We start from the raw sequence: 18,830 nt of genomic DNA on the forward strand, positions 1-18,830 counted from the left end.
GAGAAACTGAATTAGCTGCATTTCCGTGAATCATGTATTTTAAGCAGTTGCTCCGCTTCTTTGTGTAAGAATAGGTTCTAGGTTTAAATCATGGTACTGTTGCTGTCTAGATGTTTGACCCAGCTAATGCTAGTCGGTGATTCTCCTGTAGTTATTCCCAGAAAGGAATACCTGAGGCAGTTGAAACGATGATGAACAGAGGACCCAGAAATCAAGGACCTTCAAGTGCATCATGCCACCTACCCGGTGGCCTATCTTACGAGACAAATTATATCTTACGCCCGATGCATCAGCTCAGAGGTACATCAGACTCATTCCTATGTGTCATGCACAGCATCTTGGCATACCATCGTAAGTGAGAAAAAAAATAATTATATAAAAAATTTAGAATTTTTTTTGGATGGATGAGAGAGAAAGGATGGATGGATGAGAGAGAAAGAATAAAACTATCATACACCCTCTTCACTATCATCTTCCTCCTCTACTTCCAACTCGTCGCTACTACAGCGCCGGTGGCTTCATCCTCATCAGCCTTACTGGTGCTCTCATTGTCAAATCCCTCTTTAATGATCCCTACTTTGCCCGCTATAGCCATTAGATCCGTGGCCTTGCAACCCTACTTGTCCCCATCTTTTTTCTCTCCTCACAACCCGATGGCTCTACTTGTCACCCCATTGATCTATGAATATCGAGGAATCCACCCCAATCTGATCTGTTTGGATGGATGAGAGAGAAAAGATAGATGAAAAATTCATCCATCCTCTCGTATATTTAATGAAACATGAAAGGATAAGTGAAAATGATTTCCTCCTCTATTTAATATAGGAGGAATAAGAAGGATGAATGATATTTGTATCACATATTTACTAAACTACCCTTTGATAAAATTATTACTATTATCAATTTATAATACTTATTTATACTAAAGAAGTAAACAATATATAAATTTATAATCTTTATAATCTATAATTATATAAAAATTATATAAATATTTAATTTAATATATAATTTTATAAATTAATTATTAATAAATTCATTATATAAATGACTAACTAATTTATTATTTAGTTTAAATAGTTAATTAATACTATATAAATAGTTAATTAAAAAATAATAAATATAAATAAAAAAATAGAAGATAATCTGATTATTTAATTATAATTATAAAAATTATATATTAAAATTAAAATAATGACTAAAAATAGTAAATATAAATAAAAAATAGAAGATAATCTGATTATTTAATTATAATTATAAAAATTATATATTAAAATTAAAATAATGACTAATAAAATTTAATAGTATATATAAAAATATATAAATAATATAAATAAAAAAGTGAAGAAGCATTATAGTTTTATCAAAAAAATTAATGATGGATAATTTTTTTAATACAAAAATCCATCCTTCAATGCTCCATCCATTCTTCCTTCATCCTCTCAATTTTGAAGGATACAAATTAATAGACCAAGGTAGATATGCAATCCCTCTTTTTTCATCTATTTTAAACTAAATAGTGGAAAAAGATCATCCATCATTTCAATCCCATCCATCTACTCTCCCATGACCTCAACCAAATACAGGATTAGAATCTTTTGAAAGAGAGAAGGTAGTGGAAGTGGGCACCAAGGAGAGGTAGAAAGCGCTTCCTCCCCATCCTTTTTTTTTTTTTTCCCCTTACGCATATGATGGAATTTAATTAGCCAGATTACAGTTGTGCTGGCAGCATATAATTTCTGATATTACATATGATGCTGTGGCACGGACGATCCATTAGCATTTACGACCAGTTTTGCAGGCTTCTAATGATCCAAGTCCAAAAGATTCTAAATAATATCTACATACTAAGAATATAATAATTTCTTTCTTATGAAGTTTGCCAGTGGACAGAGCAATTGAAAATACCGGTAACATTCGAAGACCCGGTTTCCCAATGTTCTTTCTGAACAAGATAAGCAACCCTCATAGGCAAGCGAACCAAAAATTCCACAGGCACAACAAGGATTACTGATTATCAATCTTTATATTCTGTAGGCGGCAATATACGTATTGGTGTAACAAAACCCAGCTTGTTCCACCCTCACTTCTCTCCACTCGAGTAAACTATATGAATTCACACCAGACATGAAAGAAATTTCAAAGGAAAAAAAAAAACAAAAAAAAAAAACAAAAAAGTTAACCTCTTCCCTTCTCAATCAAAAACCTCCTGATCTACTAGGGCTGCAAAAACCCCAATTAAGGGGTTAAAAAGTGAAGGAAGAATTCACCTCTTTCCTCCACCGTGTAAAGTTACCTGAATCAAAGGATGTTGCCTATTGACACTCAAAGAAGACTACTAGCTCTTTCTAATTACCATCAGCAACAGCAAGCTGTAAAGGGTTAAAGATGGTGGGTCGACTGCATGCGAGGTCAGGCAGAGAGCCGGAGTGCCATCTGCTGGAGAAGCAGTCTCTTTTGAGCAGCATTGATGACACCATTGCACTCCGCATTAACAAGGACCTCTGTCATGATTGCTGCAGCATGCCCAGTGGGCTCCTCGGATGCCCTCCTCAGCATAAAGACCTGCACCAACACCAAATCACTCTGTATACATTGCTTCCTTTCAAAAAAAAGAAATGCTGCTGCGCAAATAACCGAATACTCCACTGAGTTTTGCTGAATTTATCTGGTATATCTAATTCCTGTTTTGGGTTTTCACTAAAATCACTGACATGGTTAACAATTATAAAAGTTTAAAAGAAGTTTAGACAGCACTTGGATACAAATTGAAAAGATGTATGCATCACATGGTTTTCTCATACAGCCTTAAGATATCTAGGTACTACCCGGACAGAACCCCCTCATGCATCAGAACATAACCAAAAATGGCCTCCATCATTGATGCATGTGGCTTCTTATTTTCTTCTTATCTCAAGAGAACAATTGTTTTAACCAAAAAAAAAGGAAGGTGACTGACTCAATCAAGTCATAGGCTTCTATTCTGTCCTTTAAAATGCATGGATCTAACTTCTCTAGACAAGAACTAGGCTAAGCAAGAAGCACATGATGCACACGAGAAAAGACAGACTAACCTGCCCATGATGAGTTATTTCCAGGCAACCAGGCTGCTGGATCCATGGTTCCCCATCGACCTGGACTGGAAATGGGCTGTGGATGTGCAATCTTATCACATTGCCTTGGGCCAGCCTTCTAGCTTGTGAAAGTCCTACCTGTCGAACATTGAACATACCACTTGTTAGAAGAGATGAACCTGCAGTTTGATTCTGTGTTTTTTGGATTATGCTTTTCAAACTCGTGACCTCAAAAATGTTCCTGGCAATCATCTCGGTCTGTAACTTATACTTCTAACTTTTCCTCCAAAAACTTGTATTTCTAAATTGTATGTTTTGATGTCCCTGATCATTCTCAACATGTACATGTAAGCACAATCATGCAGAATATTTTTAAAGGAAAAGGGCTTGAAACCAATCATTCTAAATCCAGTGTGTTTATAAAGTTAACTGATCAACAATAAATTTTTCTGCCCCTCATACCATCAGCAATGCAAATTTGAACTTTTAGTAGAAACTTGAAAGAAAATAATCATACCTGAAGTTTCCCAAGATGCCATGTTCCAGATATGCACACAACTTCAAGTGTTTTATCATGCATTGATTGGAGACCAAAATCATCATCATGCTCATAGTCATTTTGCCAAAGATCCACCCCTCCCATATAGCTTCCAATATTTAGCACAAGGACACCTTCAGCATCCTGATAACAGGAAAGTGAAATGAGAGGAGAACAAGGGATGCAAGAGTGCAAGCAACAGATTGATCGAGTGCATGCACGCCAGAGAGAGAGAGAGAGAAGCAGAGAAAAAAAAGAGTGCTTTTTCACCTCTGGGATTTCGATCTCATCACCATCAACTTCAAGGCTCACTTGCCAAGGTAAATCAGCGCAAGCTCTGTCCACCATATCCTTGGCACCTTCTTTGGCATATCGCAATTTGTTCACAAACTGTACATAACAAGATCAGTCAATCACAAAGTTTCACAAGGTATGGTGTGGAAAAACTTATATGACGCTTTTGACCAAGATTCTTTTCTACAAATTACAGTGGAAAAATTACATTCTCCACATAAATGAGTCACTTTGAATCTCACTAGTTGCCTAAGTAGGTCTTGCACAATAGAAATATTGTTTCATCTGCAATAAAGAAATTAAACTAATAATGACCATCAAATAAACTCTTGGCCAAATTTCATTTTGGCATGAATCACGTACAAAACTGGGTATCTGCCTATACAACGCCACCCCATGCTTTCTTTGAAGCACATATTGCTCAACAGAATGATAACCTGAAGACATGCATCTATTCGACAAATACATAACCTTGCAATAAACAAAAAATGACTCTTGACTTGTCCACTTTGAAGATTCTTCCTCCGGAGAACCTAAAGTTAAACTAGAACCAACATCTCCCTCAATTTGTTAACACTTGTTCATTATTTTTCAATTGACAATGGCTAAGTATTGACAATGACCTGGTCAGAGAAATCTCATAGCAAAAAGGGATGTATGTTACTTCACAATTTGCACCAAATCTAATCCAAACCATTATTTAACATCTTTTTATTATAATGTCTCTGTAAAGAAAAAGCATAAGATTATTCTGACAGAATTAGTTAGACAGTTGAATAGGCACTTGATTTGTGACCGTACACTTGACTCTTATGTCTCTTTCCCCCTATAATAAATGTCTCAAAATGAATAATGCAATTCCATATATCACAAATTTTTCTTGCTCCTATGTGTAGGTTCTTTCCAAATTTGATGAAGCGATGAGGCCTGTTCACTAATTGTACGAGTTTAACTGCTAGATCAAGGAAATCAATTTCTATACTTGCAAAGTTGCCGTAGGTTTTATGGCATGGGGCACTCTTGTCCAAAGTTTCCTGGACCAGGAAGTCAACACAAACTCAAAAAATTCCCTTCAGAGCAGGTCATGAAGCATTACTCAAATGTTGATTGGTTCACTTTAGTTTACAAATCCACTACTATATAAATGGAAAGATTTATTTAATCAAGGAAAAATTGGTTCCATAACAATAGATCCTTTGATTTCCTTCTGCAATTTAGTATTGCTTCCCTTCTTACATTACATGCCTAATATTACATGATATCCACAAACCATACCATATCAAAATGTTATGTAATTCTTCGAATTATATCACAACATGAGATAGGCTTTGAACATAAAGACAATTTCTACATTCCAAATTCTTCTAGATGTGAAGCAAAATAGGACTCCATGAATAAATATTGCAAGTCTAAGATCGAGACCTCAAATAAATTTGCCTCCCTGATCCATATTATTGACACATTCATAAGATTTCTTCTCCTTCCCTTGAAAACCAATCAGATTAGTTAATTGTCCTGAAAAAACCCTTATGATATTACAAAACTCAAAATCACTCTTCTTAAATAGCAAAACAATGAATGAGTACAATGAGTCCATGCCTCCATGGTTTTATCATTGAACAAAGATTAACATAGATTAAAACAAATGTTGGATATCATGAAACCTAGAGGGATAAAGCATTACTTAGAGTCTTTAGAAAAGGCTTCATATTGAACCCCTTTTATTTGTGAAACTTCATGATGAACATTTAACAAAACTTATGAAAGCAGTTCAAAGAAATTTAAACAGTATGTTAAATGAGAAATATGTAAAGAAACATAACTACCCAGGATAAAAAAATCCCAGTGAAAAGGGAGTGTAGGAATAACCTGGCTATAGAACTTATCAGGTCTTTCTTCACGCATCATGTGAAAGTCGTATGCAACCTTTGCATCACATCCAACACCTACATGTAATGGGCAGCAGGGAGGAAAAGGATAAGTACTTAAGAAAATTCACATCGACCAAAGCAGGTAGCAATATTAGCCAGCACACCTAGATAATTTGTCATAAACTTCAGTTTCTTTGTACTGCAGCTTTGCTCCTTATCATGTTCTTGGATAGCAACATTCCAACGGTCAAGCATTGTGACTGCTGCATGGTCAATGTCATGCAGCAGAGCACCCAAACCACCTTGTCCTTCAACAGAAGACAAACCTCCTCCCCATCGCAAAACCCTGGACAAGTCATTTCCTGTTCCAAGAGGTAGTATAGCAACAGGTGGAGGAGATTCAAACTTTTCCTTTTCAATGGCATCAAGAACCCAGGCTACAGTACCATCTCCACCACAGACAAGAACTCTAAAATATTGCACGTTACGGAACAATGCCAGTCCTACCTCAGGTCCCTGGGAAGCACTAAGCTCAAAAACCTGAAATTATAATCCTTAGAATCAGTAATATTACCAAATACTGATAAATATTGCATGAAAACTGAATACCAATGACACTTCAAATGGTATTCCATAACAACTGAGTGCTGATGACACAAATGGTTTGAAAACATTCATTTAAGCAGTACAAATTTTAGAACTTCAAAAATGCAAAGTTATCAAGGTTCTTCTTTCTATTTATTAATTTGAGCTAATTCATGAAAAATGCTGCAATGTGTTAAAGAGAACACAGAAGGACCCCTCTCCCACAATAGATCAATCAAAGGCAGAATATGCCAAATAATTGTCAAGAAAAAATGGAAACAGGCACAAATCCATCATTCCAGAGTTCATTATGTCACAGATCAGATCATGTCAGAAATCTGCAATCGTTTTTCCCCATGCATGTAACATCTTACACTATAAATGATGAAAAATATTAATAAGATAATGCAATAGATAAAGCAACGTAAGGAAGATGGACCTGTAGAGGATTCAGCAACATGTTCAGTCTCCTTCTAAGAGAAGGTCCATATTGAGCTCCACTCTTGGCATTGATGAAAACAAGAAGAGGTCTAGCATCCTGGGGCAAATCCACCAATTTGTACTCCTTTTTATCTGTTGTGATCATGGTGCCTCCATTTTTCTGGATGGAACCATTTTCAGTGAATTCAAGAGTTGCTAACCCACTGTCCTGCTTCATAGAGTATCCATTCTTCTTTTCATTTGAGTTGCCCAATGCAACAAGCCCTCTAAGCATGGATTCAAGTACCGATCCTTTTTCTGAACTGTTCTGCAATTTGCCATTAGGAACTCCATAAAAGGAACTATAATTGTACCCATGCTTGTTCCGGTTACGTCTCCTTCTCATCCGACCCCTAACTGATGATGCTATAATCTCTTCCTTGATAGAATCTAACATGGTACCAGTTGCTTGTCCTGAGCTTAATTCTTTCACACAAAGTGGAGACAGAACAAGCCTTCTAAGAGGACCTAAATCACAAACATTACCGGTCTCTATTAACAACTTGGCATGACAGTCCACATGTATCAGGCACTGACACCACAAGCATCGCCATATAGGTGAAGCACCAAGGAAAGGTATTCCACATGGTTCATCACAGTAATAGCAAAAGGAAGATGTATCAGAATTGTCATCCAGTTCGACCCATCTTTCTGACCAATGGTGCAGCAAGTGGGATGCACCAGCTTGTGCTACACACTTGCAATCCTTTGTCGCATAGGGGGAACAGTTAAAATGAGCTGCAACACCACATATGGAGCAACGGTGAAGAGGAACGTTACAAGCACCCTTTGCACCAACAGTTTGTGGGGAGACCAATGAAGATAAACAGACACAACATGTTGAAGGCTGCTCGCTATGACAATAATCCTCCGTCCATGTATGGCGTGAAGTTGGACATTTTAATGTCTTCCATGCCTTCTTCTTTTCCCTAGCAGCAGCTTTCACCCAGTTAAGGGATGCCTGCCTCTGCAGCTTAAGGAACGCATAAATGAGGGCCAGCAGTCCAAATGATCCAGCAGTGACAAGCCAACCAAAAATATTCAGACCAGATGCATCAGATTCAGCAGCTAGTTTGACGAGTGCAGAACCCAAGTCCATCACTATCAACCAGAATTGCTCTTTCTTCCCAATATATGTTGCTTCTTATTGAACTCAACACTCTCAACAAGCCCTAGCAGCAAAGAGACTCCGAAGCAAACCTGGAACCAAGGTGCAACCACCATCAAGTCTCTTAATTAAACAGCACTATGTTTTAAGCAAACAGTGACATCATGAAAAATCACGCAAAATTGAAAAAATTAGATGGTAGACATCTGAGAAGGAGAAACAATTGAGTCACGCAAAATTGAAAAAGCTAGATGGTAGACATCTGAGAAGGAGAAACAATTGAGTCATCTAAAATAATTTAGATGGCAAATAGTAAGATAGCTGTAGCTCAAAACTTTGCAAAACGGAAACAAAAGAAATTAAACAGAAAATTGGCTCTGAGATGCATTGTTAGAACAGAAATTGATTGGACCCACATACAATTTCATATCACAGCCTTCTAAATTCATCACACAAACATAAATAGGTACGCATAAAAATTTTAGAAACAGCAATAAAAGAGAAAGTACAATCTTCTTTAAGTCCGATACATATAACAAGTCCAATCCATTAATCAAGTTTCAACCAGCCCCCCTTTCCAATGAATACCAAACATCATGCCACCCAATCTTTATCAAAACCTTCACAGATAAATATCCGTCTTCCCTCCATCAATAACCGTTCCTTCCGCTGAATTGAAACATATCCATATTTTTTCAACATTATTAGCAAATAAGAACTAGGAGACATGCCTTACACCAAATTCATTACAAGAAAACACAAATAAATTCCAAAAAAAAAAAAAAAAAAACGAGATTACTGATGAAACGCGCATTGAAGGTTAAATCGATCGAGAATCCGACCAAAAAAAAATCAGACCATTGCATAAACACCAAAAATCAAGCAATCCCCCACCATCCAATCAAATCCAGAAAAGCTTGGCACCAGATCTATCCAAGTCAAACCTAAACCAAAAAACCAAAACCATCCCCCGATCCCGCACTCCCAAAACCAGAATTCATCCCGGAAACGAAGCAAAACATACCTCGGAATCGAAATCAAACGCCAAACACAGAGAGAGAGAGAGAGAAAGAAGAGAGCGCTCAAGAGAGATTCGAAGCCTCCCGAAAACCTAAATCTCTCTAGATTCGTTTCCCTTTCTAGATATCTCGCTTGGCATCTTGGAGGGTAAGGAAGCGCGGAATCTTGGGATTTCTTTTGAGGGGGCCGCGGCGGAAAACGTCGTTGTAGTCGTCGTCGTCGTTGCCGGTTTGTTTATAGGAGGAAGAGGAGACGGCGTGGTTTAAAGGCGGACGGGGCGGGACTCCCTAAACGTAAGCGGCGAATCTTTTTTTTTTTTTTTTTTCCCCTTTCCAGGTTTTCGTTTCTTTCTTTCCGCCCCTCCTCGCCCGCTGCTTCGCTTCCTGTCTTTCTTAAATAAAGAAAAAAAAGGGAAAGGAAGGAATCCAAAGTCTTTTAAAAAAAAAAAAACCTTCTCTGTCACGCTGTTTGGACTTCGGGGAAGTGGGGATTCGGAGGAAGCGATTCCTGGTATTACCGCAAAGGAAAGAAAGCAATAGATAATAACCGATCCATTGCTTAAATTTTGGTAGCTTTTTTAAGGGTTCCCGTCCCTTTGCTTTTTTTTTTTTTTTGGTTACCTAAATTGAAGCTCTAAATTTATATAATTTGGGCTTCCTTTTTCTCATTTTTGTTTAGATATTTTCATTGGATGCCAAGAAAAAATTTAGTTGTATCTTTCACAAGCATGGATGGTTGATCTTCTTTCGCGATATCAATCATCGGATCATACAATACCTGTTCCAACATATGTGCAAGTAGATAACATAGATTGATTTGCTTTAAATCTTTTATTTTTTGCATGAAATATACAGTCCAAACCCAATGCAAAAATGATGAATTTGCTCTTCTGTCAAGCAACTTTAGATTAATCAAATGAAAATTTTAATTCTATTTTTAGTTGCTCCTAATTGACCTAATTAACCATTCAACAAATAGTTGACTTGATGAATTTTGGTAAAAGCTGATATAGTTTTAGCCGGGTGGAGTATAGTTTGGGCCAGATTGGTCTTGTACGTTGGACTTGGACGTGAAGCATACAATAACTACAAAGTTTTATTGACCAGACCTATTCTAGTTGAAACATTCAAGGTTCACTTTAATTGACCCTATTTAAACACATAAACCTATTATTCTCAACCTACATACTAGTAAGTGTCACCCCTATCACAACCTCAGATTATTACTTGATTTTTTTTTTTTTTTTTTTGAAAAATTTCTTCAGATGATGTCTGAAACAACATCATGCCAAAGGAGTGGCATGAAGCATGGCTTATTTGTTTCTCCTTCCGCCTCTTTTATAGAGATAGTACGCAATGGTTTCCCTAGAAAAATGAAGCAAAGTCATGTGATCATACACATGGGCATGTGGGAAGGAGATGATACCACTGAACTGAAAGTTCTTGAAATTGCATGTGAAAATTATATATATGTATGTATGAATGTATGCATTTAGATTGCCCAGAGAGGCTTTAAATAACTGGATATACGACACATGCTCATTAGCTCAACTCTGCCAACCCCACTAGACAAAGGATTCATCAGTTCTTGGCACCACACGGCACAAAGTTATGCAGGATATGGAATCACGAGGCTTGAAAGAGTATTACAATATTAAAGTTTGCATGTCATAATGCAAAAATAAATCTGTGAAAGATCACGATGGGGATGATCTAGAAAAGTTATTCAATTTTTTAAAAAATATAGGGAAAAATATTGATTTGTGACGGCCAACAAGATGACACAAAGTTATGCAGGACATGGGAATCACGAGGCTTGAAAGAGTATTACAATACTAAAGTTTGCATGTCATGCAAAAATAAATCTGCGAAAGATCAAGAAGGGAATGATGTCGAAAAAGAATCCGATATATATATAGGCTCAAAGCAAAAGATCAAGAAGAAGATGATGTCGAAAAGGTATCCGATATATATATATATATATATATATATATATATATATATATATATATATATATATATATATATATATATATATATATATATATATATATATATATATATATATATATATAGGCTCAAAAATAGGTTCTTGGCAGCCAACCACATGGCACAAAGTAATGCAGGACATGGGAATCACAAGGCTTAAAAGAGTATTACAATATTAAAGTTCGCATGTCATAATGCAAAGCAAGATCAAGAAGGAAATGATGTTAGAAAAGTTATTCGATTTCGTAAAACATAGGCTAAACAATAATGCCACACCTTTCACAGGGTTAAATGGTTCTAGTTGGATTGGAGGGATTATAAATCTTGAGGTTCTATGGGGGAAAAAAATAGTCACCAGAGCATTGTAATTTAAACACATTTACTTGCACTTTTGCTCAACTTTTTGGTAAATGAAGTGTTTTCTGCTTCTTTGGCATGCAATTCTCTGACTGAATTCATCATAAAGTTATGCCTACTAAAAGCAACTGGCGCCTTTTTGATTTTTAGTAAAATGGGAGAATATCTACTTCACTAAGATAATGATAAGTAGAGCAACAAGGCACTTTTATGACATCAATAAAGTCATTTTAATGACACCAAGGATTCTCAAATGCACTTGCTTTTAGTGAAAGCATGCATTTGTTTGGACTCACTTCCAACACTTCCTAGTTTCTACACTTGCATGTAGCTGAATTACCCCTTGACGCAAGAAACTTTTTTGTTTACCGAGCTTCTCGACATATCAAAAATGCAACAGGGCATACTTAATACAGGGTCTAGGAATTGACTTGCATGTAAAAAAATCAAGTTGTTCATGGTAGTTTCATGAACTCTGACTAAAGACTAACAGGTCCAGTCCACAGGTAAATCAAATTCAGAAAAGACGAGAGTCAATAGCATCTGAAGTACTAATTAAGCCATTCAGTTGGCTCTTGACTGACCTACTCCTCCCCTGTAATAAATGGCCATCTTGGTGATAACTGATTTAAAATTGTTCTGAAATAAAGATCATTGAAGGGAAACATTATTTAGAAAAGGACAAGATTCTCAGCCTGGGAGACTTTAGTTGGAGGAATTTATTGCTGTTCAAGGTGGTGAAGGGGATGGTCAAGTCCATGAGCATGACCGAAAACTGCCAAAATTTATTGGTGTCAGGCAAACCTAAGCTTTGACAAAGTAAACTGCCATAATTTATTGGTGTGCCTCAGACATTTTTTTTTTTGGATCCTGGACAAGAAGTCTCAGAAACAAGCAACTGGAATTGGGAAGAGGCCATATTGCACCCTGTTCATAAGTTTCAAGGGCCATAGTGAGAGCACAATCCAATTATTGATAAAAACACCATCTACTGTAACAGAGTTTCAACCCGATATGAACATTGGATGCTACTTTAGATTTAAAATTCTGATCCAAATGCAATAATTGCTGGATTCCCTGTCTTAGTATAAATAGATTCCAATAAGACTTTTGTTTTTACGGTAATGTGCTTGCAGTGAAAAGTTTACCTTCATCATTGACGTCAGATGTCACGTCTGTAATATATCAACCTAATCATAATTAGTAGTTATCGGCAAGAACCTCTCTTTCGTGAGTGAGTCATTCGATAAGCATCAAGAACAACCTTCTTGAATCCAAGCAACTATACACATATCTTTTAGCTGTTTGAATTCAAAAACGATAGAATACTGTATATCAAGCTTGACTGGAAGAACTGACCTCATTTTCAAAGTTCAGACTAGCAGATCCAATAAGCATATGCCACATTTCTTTAGTTGTTAAACCAGGCCTCACACTTGCACAACTTATTAGGACAGACCTTTTTTTTTTTCTTTACAACAACTAGTTTGTTTAGATTGTTGCATTCCTTATCCCCTTTACTTTTTGATGGCCATGCCTTAAAGCAATAGGCTACAGAAAAAGGCCTTGCCTTTTTCGCATGATGACTTTCACTTGGAATGGTCACTGCACGCTGAAATTTAAGGATAAAGAAATAATAATAACCACCAATATCATGACAAATCCAGATCAAAAAAAAAAAAGAAAAAAAAAGAAAAAAAAAAACAAATTCAATTATAATGGCTGAGGTTTTTACTTTCAAATTCATCTTTTTTGCTTTTCCCTGGTTAAAGAAATGTCAGAATTCTCAAACTTGTCTCCTGGAATTTCTTTGGTCTCAAGGAATATAGGGAGTAAAAAATGATCTCAATGCGTGAAGGAAGATGAGAAGGTTTTAAGAATTTAAATCTGAGTTTCCAATATCATGAATTTGGGATTTATTCTAATATCTCAAGTACATCAAAATTTTATGAATTTACAGCTTTCTTTCTGAAAATCATTTAAAACAACTGTAATTGTAATTTTCTGGTACATCCAAACCTGGCTTTATTGGTTATTAACACTGGTATCTTATAAAATACATAGTCAGCAAAGTAATGTCAAGTAAATATTCCCTTGCACCATTTCCATTCCTTTATAGTTTATATCATGATCATGCAAAAGATACCTCATGTGAAAGATTACCTTAGTGGTAGAGTATGCATCATAGGGTCACTAATCCACAATGAAGAACATCAGTGTTACAGAATTCCAATTTGCCAGCTTTTCTGCATATATTCAAGTCTATCTACAATGAGAGTGCTTATGGTGCAGCATTCAAGTTCTTACTATAGAACAATGTCTTGGAATGAGAACATTTGTAAGGGGTGTACAACTATCTAAAAGGAAAGAGTATTCGTCGATCATTCAAGGCCCAACTAGTTCATCATGTGCATTCCAAATGCCACATACTTGCTGCATGATTTAAACTATTATACAATATTGACACAAGGTGAAGAAAAAACCCAAGCAAGAAATATAGGACAACCTTTTTTTTTTAAAAAAAAAAAAAAAAGAAGAATAAAGGAAGGATCTGGGTAGAAGATCATACCTAATTCTGAAAATTTAGCATCATACCTAGAGTTCCTTTTTATTGATCACACCTCCAACAAAACCTTTATATTCTGTAATAAAAAATATGAAAAAAACCTAAATTTGAACAAAAAACTAAGAATGAAAGATCAGATTACAATTAAAGTCATGGAAATTTGAAGTAAAGCACCATTTCTTCAATAAACAAGAACAATAACATTGTGACTAGACATGCCTTCATTCATGTATTCTTATCAGCTTGACATCAATTAAGCAGCCTTTGGTGGAATGCTAATGAATGGGATTTGGATTCTCCACTCAGAAGAAAAAGGATTTAAGGGCACATGTTACATGTTTTACTTAAAATTGCTCTCGTTTAACTCTTTGATACAAGTTGAATAGGACTGAACAACAAAGAAAACTATCTTGGATAAGAGTACATGCTGGCTGTGTGGATTTGTTTACTGGATTTATATTTCCAGTAACTCCGTCCCTTTACAGTGTAGGATTAGGATTCCTGGTACCTCTTCTGTAACGGATTTCGATATTTAATGTACAGGTCGGTTGGGAACCTAAGAAGACAAGCCAAGCAGCGAGGATACTGTCCCCTCTTTCAATTCCTCTCCTCACCTTTCCTCGACCTTTTTATCCAAAAGAAAATGGATTTCCTCCACCTTTCCTTCCATTAAGAAGGCTTCTAACAGAAAAAAAAGATCTTGTATAACCCTCAAAACCCATTTGTTAGAATCTCCGAAATCTATGCATACCCTGTTCCCTCCATTTCCCCCGCTAACCGGTACCTAGTTGCAGGAAAGTAGTTATAGAAACCTTCTTTCTATAAGCCGTTAAGGACCTTTCTAAAGAAGAGACAGGGCGGAAGCGAGTAGCAAGCGAAGCCGAGCATACGATGGATGGAATTGCGCATTGGTTGTCTCTCGGGATATAATATAGTCCAGCTTGTACATGTTCGGCAGTACCACCTGTTCATAGTATGAAAAATTTTGACACATTTACCCATAGTATTAAGCCATTAACCACCATGAATACTGTTAATGATCATGTACCTCAGGAGCCAACATAGTGGCAGATGGCTTAGCTAGGAACCTGGCAGCAATTTTTTTACCTTTTTTGCTTCTCTTGTATTTTCCTCCTCCCATTCAGTGGCCTTATCTACTAATGGAGCTTGTTCTCTAAATTATTTCCCTTCCTTCTGGAAAATTATAATAGAAGCACAAGATCAGAAGAATAGAGCCGAAATTATAACATAACAACCTATATGTTCAAAATTCTCAGGCCTATTCTTTCAGAATTTTTCAAGATGGAGAACTCAATAATATGTACCAAACACCTATGTCCATGCAACGTAGACATGAAATAGCAAGAAGTTCCACAAAGCAGCAAATCACCTAGTGTACTTTACAGAGAAGCTATTTTAACAAATATGTTTGTATATGCCGAACTAATGTTTAGAAAGATAGAGAAAATAAAGCTATATGCAACTCTTGAAGAAGCAAATGTGGCTTTTGTAGCCAAAACAACTAGGAAATACTTGATATGAAAATGTTTCTGAACTAGATGCAAATAAATATTAGTATATCATAGTTCCAACTGTCAAACATGTAAAGAACTAGAATGTGTACTCACTCAAAGATAAAACAAAGAGATAAAAGCGACCTTATAAATAAATTTTAAGATCATTATCCTTGAAATGATTTTTCATGATAGAAATACAAATGAGATAGACTAGGCAAAATAAATTTGCATGAGACAGGAAATAGACTAGTCACTAGAAGGAATCTAGCATAGCTGTAGTGATATTACACACAAAAAATAATGAGTTCCGGTCATGTTTTATTAGTTTTGCCAAGTACAAAAATAGGACACATCAATGTTAATCATTATAATATGGATAAGACCATCCATAGGAAATTTTAAAAGATAATGCACAATTTTGCATCAAAAATGTGATGCAACCATCAATTTCATGATCAAGAACATAACATGGGTAGACATATTTGTGTATGTTCGATACTGGGGGTGGAGCTGTTGGGGGTAAATGGCACTAGAGAAGAAAAATGGAATGATATTTGTGCAGCATGTCAAGATTTGGATGTGCACGCTTGCATGTCTATCAAAGTGATTTGGTGGGCATGCATTTGATGGAATCACTCATATGCATGTGAAAATGGCACCTTCAATTAAAATTGTTGTTATGAAGGTGCATTTTACATAGTCTTAATACCATATACATCTCTGAGGTGTTGTCCATGACTCAGCATAAACAACATTGATTTTTCAAAGCAGCTTAGAATAAGATAACATATCTTTATCATATGAGAGTAGTATCGTCAAACTGTCACTTTAATAAAATGAGTTAGCAAGTTCTTTCAAGCACTCTAAGAACGCTTTGTTTCAACAGTTGGAATGTTGCATCAGACACTCTGATATCAACTCCAAAGAGCTACAATAATTCTCATATCAAAAATTATGAAAACTGATATGGAACCTCCAGTTAGTCGATAAAAACAGAACAATTCTAGCTGCTACTCATGTTAATCAAAATAATCCACATAACATGATTTGCATATGTATATTCTCCCAAAACAGGAAGATTGGTTGACAGGTTTCAATGGAAGATAAAAAACAGATCCATGATTGTCTGCGAAGCCTGTTGTGGCTGCTAAAATTTAGTCAAGGCAGGTTCACCTGTAAGACCAACAACAAGAATGAAAATGAAGAAGATATAATCATCCCTTGGATCTTTAGAAATACAAATTTTCAGCTGGACTCCCATGTGGTAAATCTACCTAAACTTCTAATGGTACAATCCAAGTCAAAGTACATGAGACTAAAAGAAAACATCATAATTCGAACATATGGTTTTTGTATAAAAGATTCCACTCAGAGTCGCGAGAAGAAAATATCATAATTCAAACAAATTCAATGAACCCAAACCCGCTGGTTAAGTGTTGGTCCTTTCCATCTTCTGATATAGAGCTCCTAATGTTGGGCTCAACTCTAAGATCAAACAATGGTTCCACTTATCTTCTATATGACAACAGAAATTATCCTCCTCATCAGAAAGCTACTGACAGCAATCCAATTCACCAATCCAAAAAATTCTACTGATTAGTCCTTCTCGCCATGATATCCTTATCTCCAACCTTGGCAAACCCCCTCCTTAAAAACAACCCTCTTTCACTGCAGAGATCCTATTGCATGAGGGCTTCTGAAAATGACTTAAATCTACACAGTTTAAAAATGCGGCCATGCATCCAAACTGGAAACTAAGCCCCAGTGATGACAAAGGATCATTCACCTTATTAGTTTATGGCAGCAACAAGTTTTTGGTTCCAGGAAGCTCCGACATTGAATCCATCTTAAATGCAGGCAAACCACCTTGTTCTCTTGAGCTTGAAAAGGCTTCCCCAGAAAATGGTGAAGTCTCTAATGCAGAACCATAAGCTAAGTGCTTCCCCCAGGTTCACTAATAAGAATCTATATATAAGGCTACCATCCTCCTCTTTCTTTGTAAGGCTAAGGAAGCTTACATTTAGAAGATGTTACAAGCCTTTCTAAAATCATAGAGAAAGGACTAATACCACTTCTGGTAGCTAGAAGGAGTTTCTTGAGGAAAAAAAAAAATGGTCCTTGTTTTTCTTTGTTTTGTTTTTTCTCTTAGCTTACATTTACTTTAAGGCATAACTAGATGATGGTGTTGCTTCTAGGATAGGCGAGTCGAGATCCAACTGCCCTCCAAGCTCAGGCGATTCCATAGCTTAGAATTAGCAGGAGAAGACCTCCAAATCCCAAGATCATATAGACACTTAGTCCCCAAAGCAGACACCTTTATGGACACCAACCCATTTTTCAGCATATCCTTTTCTCCTTACTCACAAGGAGATAGAAGCCAATCGACAGAAGCTTCAGCATGGCAATGCCACAGCTGAACTCTAGAAATAGAACTGAAACCACCGCCGATGCCCAAATTCACATTCTATGAAGGTGAAGACAGCCAATGTATGGAAGCACCAGTGGTCGGAGGTGGTGTCGGAGAATCCCAAATTTCTGAATTCTTAGTGACCTCCGTTCCACCTCCACCAACAATGAGTATGCCTCTCGGCCAGCATTTCCAGCGGTCATGGACTCCAGCGATCCCATGGCCGAGGCAAAGCAGGCAGGCCGGGGAGTGACAGAGGACCCGGCGGGGACCTCTGGGGATATGGACGCCTGAATTGGAGGATGTTCGTGTATTTGAAAGCTTCTGCGCTCCTTCCTTCACGACCCAGACCACCTCAAGAGCAAAACCAGGAAAACTTTTCTCCAGGGTGGAAACCAGACAAGCTCCAGATCTAAACGCATTCAAAGTCTCAACCTTTCCCTCGAAACCGACGTCAGGGCAAGGATTCTTACCATCCGACGCATCGCTGGAGCTCCGACCCTGCTCTTCGGAGCTTGACTTCCTCCTATTCCACCTCTGCAGTAGATGAGGGGTTCCGGGCGCTTCTTCCATTTGAGCTGTTCGGACGCTTCGAAGCTAGGTTTCGAACCATTCTTCTGAGAGACCGGCAATGCCTTCACAGAATTCTTGGAGGCCAGTGTTCCAGAGACCGGAGGGGTCGATCTGGGAGTTCTTTGAAAGGAAGAAGAGGAATTTGGCAGCCTCTGGAAGCAGAAGGAGGAGAAAAAGCTCCACTGCCATTGATCTCCTTCAATGGATTCCTCGGACTCGGCTTGTTCTTCGCTAGGGTTTCTTCCGAGCTCTTCCTCCTGAACTCCAAAGGTCGGTTCATGGCGTCTCTTTCCCCTCTCCCAAACCCCAACCCTTGCCCTCGCGGAGACAAGTCCGTTGGAGAGGCAAAAGGACTTTTTTTTTATTTTTTTATTTTTCCCGTGAATTGACTACAAAGAGGGGGCCCTGGGAGATTCAGTGAAAGTTGCGTTTTCCCCTTCTCCAGTTCCGTGGGA

General features: G+C 37.1%; 1 protein-coding gene and 1 pseudogene across 1 annotated transcript; both read right to left on the minus strand.

Annotated features, from left to right (window-relative positions):
* Positions 1–2,004: 2,004 nt before the first annotated feature.
* Positions 2,005–9,350, minus strand: LOC105038590 (diacylglycerol kinase 2). Its single transcript, XM_010914440.4, has 8 exons — positions 8,972–9,350; positions 6,799–8,039; positions 5,939–6,314; positions 5,773–5,849; positions 3,880–3,999; positions 3,589–3,753; positions 3,072–3,209; positions 2,005–2,562 (listed from the first exon to the last, which is right to left on the minus strand). Exons 2-8 carry the CDS (start codon positions 7,936–7,938, stop codon positions 2,410–2,412), a joined length of 2,169 nt encoding a protein of 722 aa, XP_010912742.2. The 5' UTR covers positions 7,939–8,039; positions 8,972–9,350; the 3' UTR covers positions 2,005–2,409.
* Positions 9,351–13,531: 4,181 nt separating this feature from the next.
* On the minus strand, positions 13,532–18,826 carry LOC140858829 (uncharacterized; annotated as a pseudogene).
* Between the last annotated feature and the right edge of the window lie 4 nt (positions 18,827–18,830).

The sequence above is a fragment of the Elaeis guineensis genome, chromosome 1, assembly GCF_000442705.2.
Source record: "Elaeis guineensis isolate ETL-2024a chromosome 1, EG11, whole genome shotgun sequence".
In the NCBI taxonomy this organism is placed as follows: Eukaryota; Viridiplantae; Streptophyta; class Magnoliopsida; order Arecales; family Arecaceae; genus Elaeis; species Elaeis guineensis.